Raw genomic sequence first — 16,022 nt, 5'->3', positions numbered from 1 at the left:
CAAATTTTACCTTGAGAAATGCTATCCAGAGAACCCTTTCTTAGTTATCAGTCACATAGTAATAGTTGTTGGTTCTGATTCCACATAGTCCTATCTTAAGATTACTAACATCCGTTTATTTGGAAACCTGAGATCGGTAATATTCCCATGTTACATGTAGAGACACACTGAGATGAATTGCACAAGCTCAAACACTGTGAAGTGACAGCCAGAGTTGATCCTGAAGTCCCAACTACTTTAAAAACTTTTATTTAAATAAGGAAAAAGCGCTATAATACAGGTAATATTACATTCCAGATGGAGCCTGTAGAGCCATGGCTGTGGAAGTGCTTCTATAAATTCTTAGGCTTAGAAATGATGCCATCTGGGTATCTTTGCTTGAACCGGGCAACTACATCTGGGTCTAGCAAATGGATTCCATCTAGTTGGTTCCCAAGGGTGATCCTGAAACAAGAGGGGAGAAGAGGGAAACCAGAAATCTTAGAATTAAAAGACCTTAATATTCTTAAAGACGAACATAAATGCTAATTGGGAATTGAACAGGATCTGTTTTCACAGCAAGCTGATTTGTACTAACTGGGGGTTAATAACTGTTGACTAGCAAGGTTTAGGTCACAAAGCTGTTGCGGTAGCTGCCAGTTTAGCGTTCTTTGAACAAGTGAGCTGCTAGCTAGCTGCATGTCAAAAGTGTTGCAGTTCTGGAATGGAGCAAAGACTCTTAGTAACCACCAGGGGGCAGGTTAGTGAGTCATCAGTTCTAGCCTATGGAATCACTGAGGACTTCAGCCAATGGAGTATGGTTCCGGTCCTACTGCCTTTTGAGTTTCCAATGAATGGTAGGAAGTGGCCAAACAGCCTTAAATGCATGTTTAGATGTTTTAAAGATCCTCTGAGCCCAGCATAGGTCTCTAAAGCTACTTAAGACGACTGCCCCCTTTTCAGAAGAAAAACCCACTCGCCACTGCTCCCCACCCTCAGCAATTAAAAATGTTTAACAGTGTAGCCCATAGTGCAGGATAAAGTAAAGGGCATCTGCTTTTATAGCCCCCTGGATCACTCCAGCACCCCCCCGGGAGGGGTGTCCCCACACTGTAGAAGATGGAAGGTGACTGGTAGCCACCTACCAGTTGGGTTGCACATTGTGTGGTCGTCCAAATAACTCAATCTTGCGAGTACCAGGAGACAGTCTCTCAATCATGCCATAGATCTCATCTGGTTTATGACTGGTAGAACGAACCTAAGAAACAAAGGCTCTAGCTATTTTTAAGCCAACCAAGGTTACAATTCTAGACTTGTCGATTAAGTTTATGATCCAAATTAGGGAACCCAGATGAAGAATATATCTGATATCAATAATTGATAAAATACTATGTGGAAGCTTTGGGTATCTGGGGAAGCACATACCTCAGCCACAATCACATCACAATCCAGACCCTGGTTGAAGCCTTGGGGATTTCCTTTGACACCAACCTGCTCACCACAAAGAACAGGTTACTTTCCGAAACCCGGCTTTGAACTTTTCCTTAATAAGAAATAATTCAATTGCTCTGTGCTCCACCAGCTCTTGAGCTGGACCCCGATGCTGCTTACCAAGCAATGTTCCTTCCCGTGGTTCAGCCAGTGACCTGTACGGCCAGTCCGAATGATGCGCTGCAGTTGGTTTGTCTTCACCCAGATAATTTCATCTACCCGTTCATAACTGTGAGGTGGCAGGAAGAGAACTTAGAGCTTTAACTAGGTTTTCCCAGTTTGGGGTAGTACCAGCTACAGAGGCAAAGAACATAAGGACCAACACACCAGAAGGGAATACATCCAATAGCTACAGCAGGCTGTGTTTCCCCAAAACCAAAACAATTACTACTTACCCCCAAAGGTTCAAACATTCTCTGCCTAGCTCCATAGCCCTAGAAAGAGATAAGGGTTAATAATTACTTCCATACCCATGTTTTCCTCCCTCTAAAATATGTGATCATTGTAAAAATTTTTTGTCAGATGTTCAAAGAACTTTTACATGAAACATCGTTAGTGAAGCAGGGTACATCTAAGTATGAACAGAGTAAGACACAGTACCCATTTTCTATTACCTCATCTTTCGTGTACAGTTAAATATAATTCAAGGCATCATTTGCCTTGAATGGAGGCATCATCTTAAAAATAGATGTTAAGTCTCAAAAGGGGAAAAAAAACCACCCTGAATCAGCCGTGCATTTAATAGCAAGACCAGGAAAACAGCACTTTAGCTCCCATCCAGTACTCATTCTGTACTACTGCATCTGTCCAAACCTACAAAGTTTCAAGTGCATTACCTGCCTGTGACCCAGAGGAAGAGAAAGCCATCGTCCTGCAGGACTGGAATGTTGAGCCTGCGCATCTCATCATCCGTCAGGGTTCCGTAGGGGAGCTCCATGTGAATATCCCAGGGGGGGTCAGCCATGACAACAGCAAACTTGCCCAGGATGCTGACGTCCAGGTAGCGGATGTCACAACAGATCCACTGCAGGAGGTGGGCTTTGGTCATCTTCCCTTTCCTCACTGTCAGATTCATGGCCCTAGACCCTTAGAAACATTTCCCACCCCATTCCCAGTCAGGACAGATTGCTTTCCCTCACATTTGGCTGCCCTACTCGGTCCTAAGACTAGAAGCAGCTAGATAGGTACCTGAGGTGGGAAGAGCCGATCTACACTGGCGTCGCCTCCAACACTCTGTGTAAGAGCCAGCTCCTGACTCGGTGTATGGTCTTTGCTGCCAGGAGCTTCAGGATCCATGCAGGCATCAATTTCATAGTGAACATACTTGCAGGTGTCCATGTGGAAACACGTGTTCAGGAAAGAGCAGTCACCTAAGGACTCATCCGTGTGTTTATTGATGATCCGTCTGGGGGGATGCAGAGCAAGAATGGGGGGAAAAAAATCATTCTGGATTTAGAACACAGTCGTTCAAGTTCCAAATTTTCCTATCTATCCCACTTTCCCTTCATCCTATTTCTTTTAGTTTCCTGCAAGAATTATTAAAGAGAGGCAGATGACACAGAAATCCGTAATTATTAGAGAAGACTAAATACTGAGCAGAGACTTAGCTTCCTTCAGAGCAGTTCGAAAGCAGTCATAGACTGTCTAGAGCAGAGCAAAATACATGCGCAGAGGGTGGGTTCTAATTCTAAGGCCATATTCTTTCTTTCCCTTTCAGTGGGGCTCAGAGCTGGTGATGCTTTGCTAGTGCAAGACATTGTGGTGGTACACCTTGAAAGCTCACATTTGTCTGGTAGGCAGTCTATATTTCCCTTACACCGTCACACCACTTCTGAAAGTATACCTTCTGAGTCTAGAGGGCTTAGCTACCTAAGAACTAAATAAGGGATTCAAGACAGAAACCCAAAAGACTGGAAGGAGTGTGCTGAAATGGAAGGACTGCTTTTAGGAGGCTGATCACACCTCTTTCCCTCCCAAGAGACCTGAAGTGCAGCTTGCGGCACGGCCGGTCGGCGTCACTGGCTTTCATGCATTCCTCCTTGGTGCCGTAGTCGCAGAACTCTTGCACTTGGGCCCGACCTCGAGAGCGGAACTTTTCAACAATCGATTGTTCCTTGGCTGTCGTAGTGTTTAACAGCTCGAGGATCTCCTGGCTGACCTGTAACAGAAGCAGCTTTGGCGTTGATGGTGCTTGTGGATCAAATTAGTTCATACACTTGACACTAATGTGCTATAAAACTCAACTGTCCCCCACCACCACAAAAATAACAACACCCAAACAAGCAAGAAACCACCCCAAACTCACTGCCATTGAGTGAATGCTGACTCAAGACCCCCTGTGGGTTTCTGAGACCGTAGCTGCGGGAGTAGAAAGCCCCGTCTTTAGGGTGCCGGTGGAGCTGCTGGTGGTCTTGGACTGCCACCCCTGGGAATACTCGCAGTGGACCGTGCAACCACTGTACTACCAGTGCTCCTCAGAGGGGTATGTGAACTAACAACATGGGAAATGAGCCCCTGAAGAAGACATCACGGGCAGTCCTTCCTCATCTGGGAGAGAAGTAAATTACAAGAGACCTTGCCTCCTACTCTGGAGCCCTGGTGGTGCAGGGAGTGAGGTGCTGGCCTGCTAACAGGAAGGTTACAGGTGTGCGCCCACAGCTGCTCCATGGGGAAAAGATGACAGTCTGGTTCCATAAGTGTTCCTAGTCTCAGAAAGGAGCACTTTTACTCTGTCCTGGAGGGTTGCTATGTGCTGGACATGACTCAACCACAGTGGTTTTGAGATGTTACTACTGTTAAGCATTAACCCCCCACCACCCAGGATAGCATTCCTTCCCATAAGAATCTGAACTACTGGGTCTTGAATCTGGGTGCTAAAGATTTTGCTAACTGAGCCTGAGGGAAAGTGCTCTGGTTATCCTCATTTTCTAAACAAGACATGAGATTTGAGAGAAGTTAAGCTCACATAAGTAGCAGTAGGATATTATTCCCCTATCTATACTCAGAATATCCTGCCAAATCACTTTGTTTAATGACCAGTTTCCATATTGATCCAGGACTAACTTCCAGTATTTATCTCCCTCTATGAAAGGTCTTTTAAAACGTTCATGCAAAAAATTCATTCAAATTTTCCATGAATTTTAAAATCTCCTTTATGTTTCTGTATTTGGCTTACCATGAATGTGGACTCTTCTGAACAGATTCAATGGCAAAGATTCTCTAAACCTGGGTTTCTCAAATTTGGCATTAATGACATTATGGGCTAGAAAGTTCTTTTGCTGGTAGTGGGCAGGCGTCCTGTGTATTGTAGGAAGTTTAGAAGCATTCTCTATCCACTAAATAGCAGGAGCCACCCTGAGTTGATAACCAAGTCTCCAGACAACACCAAATGTCCCTGGGGGTGTTAAGTCACCCCACTGACTGCTCTATACCTTCAAGTAAAGGACTGTTCTTTGCCTAGAAGTCAATCTCTTTGGAAGCTCGAGTTCAGAGAATATACGTGAACCTTGGGGTACTTTTCATTCGGACACCTACCTTTTTGCTCTGTTGTTCCTTAGTTGACTGTTGGTTCAGAAGGCTTTCTATCTCCAGATCAACATCAGAGGCAGCATGTTTTCTTGATTTCTTGGCTGGCTCCTTGGCTGGTTCTGATGCTAAAGAGGCCAGACCAGAAGCCAATGAGCTGGCAAAAGCAGCTACGGCGGTCGAGTCCTGCTCTGCACGCCGCTTCTGTCCTGAAATGGTTCCTGCTAGCTCCCCGGAAGCCTTCTTCTCTGCTACAGCGACCATCATGGCAGAGAGCTTGGAGTGGTCAGCGTAGGTCACAAGAGTAGGGTGTGCATCATCTTGTAGGAGGCCCCGCTTTACCTCAATCAACTCCTGAGCTGCAAACTTCTGGAGAAGGCTTTCCACCCCAGCTTGAGTGGCAGGGGCATCTGGCTGGGGAAGGAGGGGATGGAAATAAGACACTGACCATGAACTGAAGAAGTGGTAGACACCAACCTTGTGTACAAAGTCATTACCGTGGAGATGGCAAGACAGATGGACACAGCATCAGTGGGTAATGTTAGGGTCAGATCAGAGAGGTGGTGTAACAACTTCGTCTCTAACTCAGGATCTGTAGCTAGTTCAGGAACAGCGGAAACTGTGCTGGGCTTAGGGCCACCAGAGGTAGATATAGTAGGCACTGGGCTGTCACTACGAAAGGTTGGGGACAGTGCTGACTCTGGATTCCGTAGATCTAGGAATGAAGGGAACAAGAGAAAATGAAAAAAGGCAATCCATGTCAATATATTCTCCAGGAACTAAAATTGTAACCCTTGTTAGCACATTGTAGCATGCAAGGAGATGATGCTCTGACCAATGTCAGCACTACATTATCTTTCCTCAATCATACTCTAGCATTGGCTGCTTTGCCAATAGAACCCTGGACATTCTAGGAAGTGCCCATTCTTTCTCTACTGGTTAAGAGATGTCTTCCTAATTCCTTGTCTTTGCAGCGTTTCAAAGGAAATAAAGTGATAACACGGGAGATGTAAATCCCCCCAGTAGCGCCTTTCATTTACTCTGATAGGACAACAGGTTTCATCAACCAGCATTTTAATAAAAACCAAAAATATTTCCAACAATTTAACTTCTGGTATGAGGTTCAAATTTTAACGATTTAAGACCACCGAACTTCAGGGGCTATATAAAATGACAGTGCTGGGGAGCCAGACAACGTGACCTTTAACACTCAAAAATCTTAGTACACTTTGCTGAGGCCCCCAGCACCAAATGGTGTTTCTCATCTACTCTCGGGTCACAAGCTAGCTAGGTAGACAATCTCAAAAAAGTCAAATTAAGGTATTACCTTTGGGAAAGCCTAGTATCTCTGAGTGGGTAGTTAAATATAGAGAAAATATGAAGATAGATTCATAGGACTTGGGATTCTGTTAAACCAAGTATTATAATATACAGTAGATCATTAGTTTATACTTATACATGTTTTGAACAGTTAGAAATTTCTAATCCAATGGCACTGAATCTATTAAATTTGACTGGAAGGTCCCAAAATATACCAAACAGTGATGTATTTTATGAAAACAAGTTAAAACACCCTATTAGGAAAATAGATTTCTTAGTTCGGTCACCATTAACTGGAAACCCATGTACTTCAAAAGGCACATGTCAGATATTACACCCATAAATCTGTAAGGAGGCGTAGCAGATCATTTAAGTTCTAGAACTATGATTCTGACAATAGAACATGGAATGGAAAGAAAGGATGATGTGTTTACATTTTAAATCAGCATTCACTAAATGGAGTACCATAGCTTGTTAGGCAGATTTTGAAATTTTAATAATATCCTGGGCAAAAATTATGCCTTTCCCCCTCAATTTATACTCTATACTCAACACCTCGCAGGGAGCAGTCTTCCAATGGCAAGAGTTTTGTTAAAAGGCCAACACCTGACCTGACACATAAGGATGAGCTGGCAAGCACATCTCGTGACATGGACAAAAGTAGAGGGAATTATGCTCAGCAAAGTTAGTCAATCTCATAAAGATAATTATTTTATGACACCATTACTATAAAGAGAGAAATTGGGGAAAATGGTTTTCATACCAAAGGAAAAGACTTTTAAGACTGCAATGAGGCCAGGGCTGGAGGGAGGGGGAGGGGGAAAGGGAAGGTGGATGGGAAAAAGAAAAAAGAACCTCATATACACGGGCATTTCGAAGACACTATCACTGGACGAGACAGGCTGTACAACTACACATACGTTTTTCTTTGTGCTATTGTCTACAAATAAAAGGGAAAATAATAATAAAGTGAATTTAAAATAAGAAGGGCCACAGCCTTAAAAACCCTCTAGTTCTTTACCTATCACACCTAAACACTGGTCTGAGTGGTTATAAAAATAGGGAAAGTCCCGTCTCTTCCCCCTCCCTCCCCCCACTATCATGATCCCAATTCTACCTTACAAATCTGGCTAGACCAGAGGATGTAAACCAGTACAGATAGTAGGAACTAGAAACACAGGGAATCCAGAGCGGATGATCCCTTCAGGACCAGTGGTGCGAGTGGCGATACTGGAGGGTGGAGGGAAGGTCAGGTGGAAAGGGGGAACTGATTACAAGGATCTACATATAACCTCCTCTCCGGAGGACGGACAACAGAAAAGTGGGTGAAGGGAGGGAGACATTGGACAGTGTAAGACCAGACAAAATAATTTATAAATTATCAAGGGTTCATGAGGGAGGGGGAAGCAGGAAGGGAGGGGGGAAATGGGGGGCTGATACCTAGGGCTCAAGTAGAAAGCAAATGTTTTGAGAATGATAAGGGCAACAAATGTACAAATGTGCTTGACACAATGGATGTAAGTATAGATTGTGATAAGAGTGGTATGAGCCCCCAATAAAATGATTTTAAAAAAATAGGAAAAGTAAAATTCAACCAAATCAAACTCACTGCCAGGGAGTCAATGCCACAGCCACCCTACAAGATAGGCCAGAGCTGCCCCGGGGAGTTTCCAAGACTGTAACTGTTTCTGGGAGTAGAAAGTCTCATCTTTCTCCCATGGAGCGGTTGGTGGTTTCGAACTGAAGACCTGTCAGATTGCTGCCCAACCCATAACCACTAGGCCACCAAAGGTCCTTATAAAGTTGAAAGTAATTATTTAAATTCTTTTGTCACAATATTTTCTTAAAAACTCTAAATCTCAAAGAAGTATATTATTTGGAATAATCAAAATAACTAAAGAACTGAACAGTCACAGGCTGTTTGCATGTCCTCTCTACCCACTTCCCTAATACTAGGTCAGAAGACAATATATCTATAATGACCTTAAAAATGTTTTTATAGGAGTCATAACCATAATTGGTAGCTGTGCATACAACAGATATTATATTCGAGAAATATTTACATTCAAGGGGGAGTAGAGTCTGGTCAGCATTTCTAAATATACTTACACACCTGGAAGAAAGACCCAACTTTTTATCATTCCTGAAATGGGTTACTGTTTAGAAAATGACTAAGACTCACTGGGTGCCACTCTTTCAGAAAGTATCCACAGCATACTGACCAAGTGCTTCTCCTATGCAAACAACTATATTGACACTATTTTTGATCTAACATTCTGGTTTTAATCCAATCTAATCTGCGAGTACTGAGAATCTAGTAGTTGGATGTGCACACGGCTCAATAACAACACACCTTCACTGCCACTGAGTTAATTCTGACTCAAAGGGACCCTACAGGGCAGGGTAGTACTGCCCCCGGGGGTTCCTCATCTTTCTCCCAAGGTGAACTGCCATCAGCAGCCCAAAGCATAACCCACTGCTCCACCAGCACGTGGGATTCTGACCATGGAAGAGTACATGAAACCTAGGTGCCCAAGACCGCTAATCCCCACGTGGGATTATGACCATGGAAGAGTACATGGAACCTAGGTGCCCAAGAGCAATCAGCATCATCCACCTAGGGCGTATGACTTTAGACGCGGACAAACAGAAAATGTATGACAAGTAATAATAACCAGAAACTACAGATTAACGATAGCTTGTTGCCAAAGTAAATAGACTAAGCTGAACACTGAGTCGTAAATGATGTAGTACATTGATAATATGGTTTTCTAAAATAAATATTTTGATTACTTTGTTGATGCAAACATCAACTTGAATCTTCAGTGTCCCCGATCCCCTGCCCTTTCAGTCGTCACTGGCAACAGGAAAAACACATTATTCCATGCTACAATTAAATATTCCCAGAAATGCACTTATTTAGGCTGTCACATTTCAATACCCGGCAAAAGTGATTCAGGGGACTGAAAAACAGTGATGTGTTCTCATCTGGAAGCTAAAGGAGAGTAACAGAAAAAGACTACATCACTTCGAACTGAAAGGGATCCATTGAAAGAAAAGTCAATCACCTACAAAATGTGGAAACGTAGTAATTGGTGGTTACTAGTTCTAAAAGGAGACCGTGGGTCCTTCTTTTCCACAGTGTCAGTGAGCTATGGTACACACTGCCTGGAGCTGCAGGTTTAGCTGAAGGAATTCCAAAGGCATTCCCTTTAGTTAAGCACACCAACAAGCAAGCAAAACTCGGCCACGGCGAACACAGCCCAGGTGGGAGCCATGAAACTGGAGTACCAGGGCATAAAGGTACAAGCATGGCTGATTTCCATTACAGGTAATGTCCCGGTGATGGAGTGCGGCTACACAAACACCACAGGCATGTGCCTTTCACGAGCAAAAATCTATTTTCTCGCCGTTTAGGAGATGAGAAGTCAGGGGATAGGCTCTAGGGCAACAGTTCTCAAACTGTGGGTCACGACCCCTTTGGAAGTCAAACAACCCTTTCGCAGGTGTCATCCGATTCATAACAATCGCAAAAGTACAGTTATGAAGTAGCAACAAAAATCACGGGGTCACCACAACATGAGGAACTGTATGAAAGGGTTGCGTATTAGGAAGGTGGAGAATCCCTGCTCAGGGAAAGTTTTCTGTCTCCTCAGAGAAATTCCTAGGCTCCAAGGGGAATTTCATTCGGCATTAATCTTTCCCCCGCTCCATGGAAGAAGCCTGATCAAAAGGGGGGAGGGGAATGCCGAACAGAATTTTAAGTTCTTATGGAATTTAGATTTCTAGGAACCAATGAAGCTGGGCGAACCTCTGGAAACTACTGCACTGAGGTAATCTCTAAACTTAAACCATAAATCTCGCCTCAAGAGATCTTCAAGCCATGACCTGCCTTTCCAGGGTCCAATTGACAGGGCAGCTCAAAGACTAGACGGGAAACGTAGAGGACATTGAGGTGATGTGAGCAGAGAGAGGAGGGACAGCTCAGGAAACGATGCACCACCCGAAGAGTTGTGTAATCGATGTTGCCGAATTGCACATGTTCTGCTGTGTGTATTTCCAACAACAAAAACAAACCATAAAACTGAAAGCACACGGAGGAGGAGGTGATGGGAAGGCTGGGACAGAGACTGGGGTTGAGCAGCCCAAAACTAAGAACGAACGCCCAGAGCCAAGGGGCGCCAGATGCTGACGGCAACCGGGAAGGCCCCTTTTCTAAGGCCTGCAGACAAAGCACACCATGGCGGCACTCTCATTCGTACCTCGGATCTCCAGAACTGTGAGAGAGTAAGTTGCTGTGCGAAAAGAAAAAGACCAATTAAGGTCATTGAAGCTTCTATTATACAGATGAAAGGGAGAGTCATATTTCATACCTAAAGTTGAAGTGCATAAAACCAATAGCACTGAGCTGCTGTTAAGGGTCTAGGGAAAATTCTGAAATAGCAATGTTCACACAAAACAATGCACATGGGGGGGGGGGGGCTTCGAAGAATTCACAGAAAAATTCCATTGTCTTTTAATTCCATTTTCCACAAACTTTATGAGGCCTCCGCCACCCCATATGCAATGTTAGTGAAAAAGTACCCATAAAGTGGCAAATGGTTTATTATCTATATATTTACACACACACACCCCACACTCAAACCAGAAACAAGAACAAAAGGGTTTTTTAGTACACGTGCCGCCGAAGCAAGGAAAACCTGACCTACAAGTCAAATGAGTTAAATGTACAGATCCAGAAACAAATCTTGCTCTTGTCTAGTACCTTAACTCCTGATCATATGACTGCACAACACCCCCTCCCTCTTACAGTCTCTTTAATGATCTCAGTCCTCCTGGTCTTCTGCAGTCTTCAAGAGAGCCCTGGAGGCACAGATTGAGCCGGGCTGCTAACCACAAGGGCGACAGTTTGAAACCACCAACCACCTGCAGGAGAAAGATGAGGCTTTGTGCACCTGTAAAGAATGACAGCCTCAGAAACCCACCAAGGCAGTTCTTCTGTCCTAGAGGGTCACTACGAAGTGGAATCAACTCAATGGCAGTGAGATGTCTGGGTTTTTTTTTTTTTTAAGTCTAGTCTTCAAAAGGAGCCCTAGGTACCACAGTAGGTCACTTGGGCTGCTAACTGCCAGGTTGGTGGTTCAAACCAACCGTGGCCACTCTGCAGAAGGATGAGGCTATCTGATCCCACCAAGATTTATAGTCTGGGAAAGCCGTAAGGAGCAGTTCCACTCTGCCTATAGGGTAGCTGTGAGTCAGATAGGCCCATAGGTACTTGGTATCTAGCCTTCAAAACTGGAAATGCAAACGTCCGCTCCCCACTGCTGCCCTTTGCCATCTGATCCAGCTCGTTTCTGCTCCCCTTACTACGCTGGTTCACTAATGCTTTACTTATGTTGTTGTTAGACGCCAGTCCGGCAGTTCTGACTCAAAGCAACTCAGCGTATAACAACGGAACCCTGTCCGGCTCTGCGCCATCTTCACAATTGTGGTTATGTTTGAGCCCATTTTTATAGCCACGTTGCCAATCTATCTGTCGAGGGTCTTCTTTTTTGCTGCTCTTCCACTTTTTTAAGCATGATGCTCTTTTCCAGGGTCTGGCCTCTCCTTATAACATGACCGAAGTACAGGAATGAAGTCTTGCTACCCTCATTTCCAAGCATTGTATTTCTGGTAGTCTGTGGTGATTTTGACCTTTTTTGCCAATACTTTACTTTAAATGCATTGATTCTTCTTCAGTCTTCCTTATTCAATGTTCAACTTTCACATGCATATGAGGCAACTGAAAATACCATAGCTTTACATATATCATATTTAACTTTTTATAAGCATTCATCTTTTGGAAACATTTTTAAACAGTTGTACTGACTCACATATCAAGCAGTTCAAACATTAAAGAGTTGTGTAATCACCACCACAATCAATTTTAGAACACGCTCTTCTGTCTTGTACTTATTAGCTCCCTTCTCCCACAACCAACCCTGCCATAACTCAAAAACTCTGATCCAGTTAGTGCCTCCATAGATTTATGTATCCTGGATTGCATAGAAAGAAAAATATACAAAACAACAAAATAAAACGTAGCAAAGTCTCAGGTATAATGATAACAAAATAATACAAATAACCTCAGCTGCAAAGATAACAGAAAATAATTAAAATTAGAACTGAAAAATGGGCCCAAGGGGAGAAGAAAAGATAAGGTGTTAAATTCTAACCTAGCTACATCTGCATAGATCCACTTTCCAATAAGCATCATCTTTTATCCTCAACTACATTTTCCTAACTCCTTGAAGGCCAGGACAATATCTTACTTATCTTTGTCTACCCAAATTTGTGCGGATTGTAGTCATTCACTTGATGTTAACAATTATGGTGTGAAAATCCTGCCAGCACATTTTCTACTCCCAGGGGCCAGTGTTTTTAGGCCGACCCTGGCATGCTGAGAAACACTGTGGCACAAACCGCCAGAAACGAACAGATTCCGTATCCAGTGCATCTTTACCTGAAATTGGGATTGGCCTTACACCGTGCTGGCATGGGGAATCGAGGAACATTTGCAATATTGTGATGTTCCCTTCGAGTTTTGTGACTGCGACACAGAGGTGACAACTGGACAGGGGCGAAGAAATGCTTTCGGGTTCTTGAAGGCATAGAAATGTCCACGACCAAGCCAGTTCCCAGACTCAGTTAGCAAGGGAAAAATTATCTACCCGAACCATCGGATCCCGACTCACAGGGCAGGGCAGAGCTGCCCCGTAGGGTGGCTACGGCTGGGATCGTGCAAGAACGGCGCAGTGGTGGCGCGAGGGTTAAAGCGCTCCGCTGCCAACCAAACGGGACGGCCATTCAAACTTGCCAGCGGCTCTGCGGGCGAAAGGCGAGGCAGTTCTAGTCCGCACGGCGGGGCCCCCATTAGAAACGCAACCCACTGGATGGCAATGGGTCTGTTGGGGGCGGGGGGTAATCCTCCCAGAAAGATGTCACCTCGCCCTCCCGCCCTCCCTCCCGGCGGCGGGCGGGTTCGAACCGCCGACCCACGTCCGTGTCCACAGTCGGCGCACGGAAACACCGGGAAGGGGGGCTCGCGCGCGTGAGGCGCGGGGAGCGCCCGGGCAGCGGCGGGCGGGAGAGAAGCGCCTCCGGAGGGCCCCCCGCCCCGCAGCCCCCGGCGGGCCCCGGCCCGCGGCCTCGCGCCTCACCCAAGTGCCCCGAGTCCTGCTTCCGCCGCCGCTGCAGCCGCTCGCGCAGCGAGTCCAGCTGCTTCTTGTGCGCCTGGATGGAGCTCCACGTGTCCGACATGCCGCCCCCCGCGCGCGGACGCCCCTCGAGCCCGCGCCGCCCGCACGCGCCCCAGCCCCGCCCGCGGACGGCGCGCCCCCGCGCAACCGGAAGGAGACCCCGGGCGCTGCGCCCGACGGAAAGCCACTTCCGGTCTCACGCTGGCCTGGCCGCTGGAGTTCAGGGCCGCCTGGCGCGTCGGCCGCGTGGTGGACGCGGGCCGCGGGGACGCCGCCGTCCCCATCCTGGTGGCGGGCGGCGCGGCCATGTTGAACTTTCGGGGCCGAGTGCGGCGGCTTGACTCGCTTCTGCGGGAAGCGCGCGGACCGCGCTGCTTTGGAACTTGAAGGATCGCTCTCCCTTCCGCAGTTTGGTAGCCCATGCCTTTGCACCCAACGTGTAGGCAGTTTGGGTATGCATCCGTTTATAAAGAAATGCCTGTTAAAATGTTTCCTACCCACTTTTCAGAGGTGTTGCGGGGGTTAGAGGTGTTGGAGCAAAGGTACTATGGAGGGGGGTATGTGTGTGTGTCTACAAATAGCTTAAACATACCGCTACAAGGTCATAGAAACTTTCATTAAACTTTTGTTTCTGTAATGCTGTTGAGAAGGTATTGGTTCCGCACATACCCTCCAAGCAGGTCTATACTCTCCTGAAGGTGGTGTTTCCATCTCTACAATCCTTCCCTGGAGAATGATTTGCTCTCCAGTTTGCACCACTTCAGAATGACAGTTTTGGCATCCTCCAGGGACTCTGATCATGTTGAGTCTGGGGAAAAGAGGTGTGAAGATCAAGATCAGGGCTGTAGGGTACATGGTGTAAGGCTTCCCAATGAAAGCCTCTTAGGACTCAGTTACCCTTACAGAATGCATGACTGTGATAGGGGGGAGAAAAAAACCCAAAACCCCAGCTCAACTCCCCTGACCTTTGTCTCACCAACACTTCTTTTGTCTTAAAACTTCTTCATAATAAGATTGGTTCAAGTTATCCCGATGGCTTGATCTCTAAGCTTAGGAATTTATAGAAGTACTTCCTGGCAGAGAGTCACATCCACAGCCATGGCTCTCCAGGCTACAGCTGAAGAGGAATGTCATCTGTACAATTGTCCTGTGTCCTTTGAGAAAATCTACCAAGATGAGCCCTTTGGAATCTAAAAAAAGTTGCCATAACCTTCTGAGATGATCTCTGTATTGAATGTAACTGGACCAGCAGATCTCTCCTGAAGCCTCTTTGGATTGGATCTTTTTTTTTTTAAGGCACCCTAAGGAGATTAAGACAAGTGTTTTACGCAGAGAACTTGTCTGCAGCCACCCACTGATTGCAGAGACATGTTGCAGACATGTTTTGTGTGGAATAAACGTGTAAACTGGAATACTTTTTAATTTACCCTTGTATATATATTTCTCTCCGTTAGACGCACATCTGTAAGTATCATGTATATTAGAACTGCCTGGTGGAATACACTTAATTATTCTTAATATGTATTCTTAATATAGGGTGGATATTTCTTAATATGGCTCTTCTACCCAGGTCTCTAAGCCCATCAAATAGTTGGGTGGAACTATGCAAATAGGGGATAACAGTAACAGAGGCGATTGGGCCATTCTGTCACCACCTTCTGCCCTCCACTCCACTATCCCCCTCACTCAATGCCTGGGGTTTATGGGAATAGAAGGACCAGTCATTCTAACATTCACCAGAAGTAGCTGCTGGTGGTTTCGAATCTCTGATGGTGCTGATCACACCCGAACGTGTCACCACACCACCAGGGGCCTCCCTTTCTTTACCCTCACTCTCAACTGGACTGAAAGGATGAGCCATCTTTGAAGTAGGAGCAGAGAGAGAAACCCTAAGGACTTTGGAAGAGCATGTCCAAGACGTGGGGCATGCTGGAGCCCGCAGAGAGCAGGTGTCTCAGAGACTGCCCCAAGATGATGGGGTAACTTCTGCTCATCTGGCCCTGAGACTTTGGAACTGTGGGACAGACTGACAGGCAGGCTGGTTACCTGGCCCATGGAGGTAATATTGGAGGGAGCATCTGTCTAGATGGATGGAGAGCCAGAGAGAGACTTGGCTGGTGGCAGAGGAGACCAAGGACTTCATCCTTAATGTTTACAGATCCTGACTTGTGGTACCCTACTGACTTCCTGAATAAACCCCGTAACTGTCAGTATTGTATGTGAGTTCTGTGTGGTTATTGCAGCAAATTCGCTAACCCGGGAAAAATGTAGAGTGGCCTCAGAGGACCGTTGGTGTGAGAACAGGTAATGAAGGTCGGAGTGTGGAAGCTTGTCTGACTTTTGTCTGGTGGCAACAGTAAAGCCAAAGGAGGTCAGATATGGCCTCCGTGCTGTTTATGGCACTAAGTGAATGGTGGGAGGTTGCAAGCTGCAGGGGCAGTGAATTTTTCATGTGGCTCTTGTACAGCC

General features: G+C 45.7%; 1 protein-coding gene across 2 annotated transcripts; it reads right to left on the bottom strand.

Annotated features, from left to right (window-relative positions):
• Positions 1–233: 233 nt before the first annotated feature.
• Positions 234–13,673, bottom strand: METTL3 (methyltransferase 3, N6-adenosine-methyltransferase complex catalytic subunit). Of its 2 annotated transcripts, none has more exons than XM_075532164.1 (11): positions 13,515–13,673; positions 5,493–5,710; positions 5,005–5,409; positions 3,453–3,628; positions 2,659–2,875; positions 2,307–2,494; positions 1,866–1,904; positions 1,591–1,699; positions 1,405–1,470; positions 1,125–1,237; positions 234–444 (listed from the first exon to the last, which is right to left on the bottom strand). In XM_075532164.1, exons 1-11 carry the CDS (start codon positions 13,612–13,614, stop codon positions 333–335), a joined length of 1,743 nt encoding a protein of 580 aa, XP_075388279.1. In that variant the 5' UTR covers positions 13,615–13,673; the 3' UTR covers positions 234–332. The 2 variants fall into 2 exon arrangements, with proteins under 2 accessions (XP_075388279.1, XP_075388280.1); XM_075532165.1 differs by lacking the exon at positions 13,515–13,673 and adding an exon at positions 12,818–13,179.
• Positions 13,674–16,022: the final 2,349 nt, after the last annotated feature.

This window comes from Tenrec ecaudatus, chromosome 14 (genome assembly GCF_050624435.1).
Source record: "Tenrec ecaudatus isolate mTenEca1 chromosome 14, mTenEca1.hap1, whole genome shotgun sequence".
Classification (NCBI taxonomy): Eukaryota; Metazoa; Chordata; class Mammalia; order Afrosoricida; family Tenrecidae; genus Tenrec; species Tenrec ecaudatus.
Note: the sequence above shows the minus strand (reverse complement) of the source record. Positions and strands in the feature narration are given on the sequence as shown.

Coding starts and splice junctions, on each gene's coding strand:
- METTL3 (XM_075532164.1), bottom strand. CDS start 13,614: ATGTCGGACACGTGGAGCTCCATCCAGGCGCACAAGAAGCAGCTGGAC. Junction 3,629..5,004: donor AGGAACAACAGAGCAAAAAG/GTAGGTGTCCGA, acceptor CTTCTGTTACAG/GTCAGCCAGGAGATCCTCGA. Junction 1,700..1,865: donor GAATGTTTGAACCTTTGGGG/GTAAGTAGTAAT, acceptor GCCACCTCACAG/TTATGAACGGGTAGATGAAA.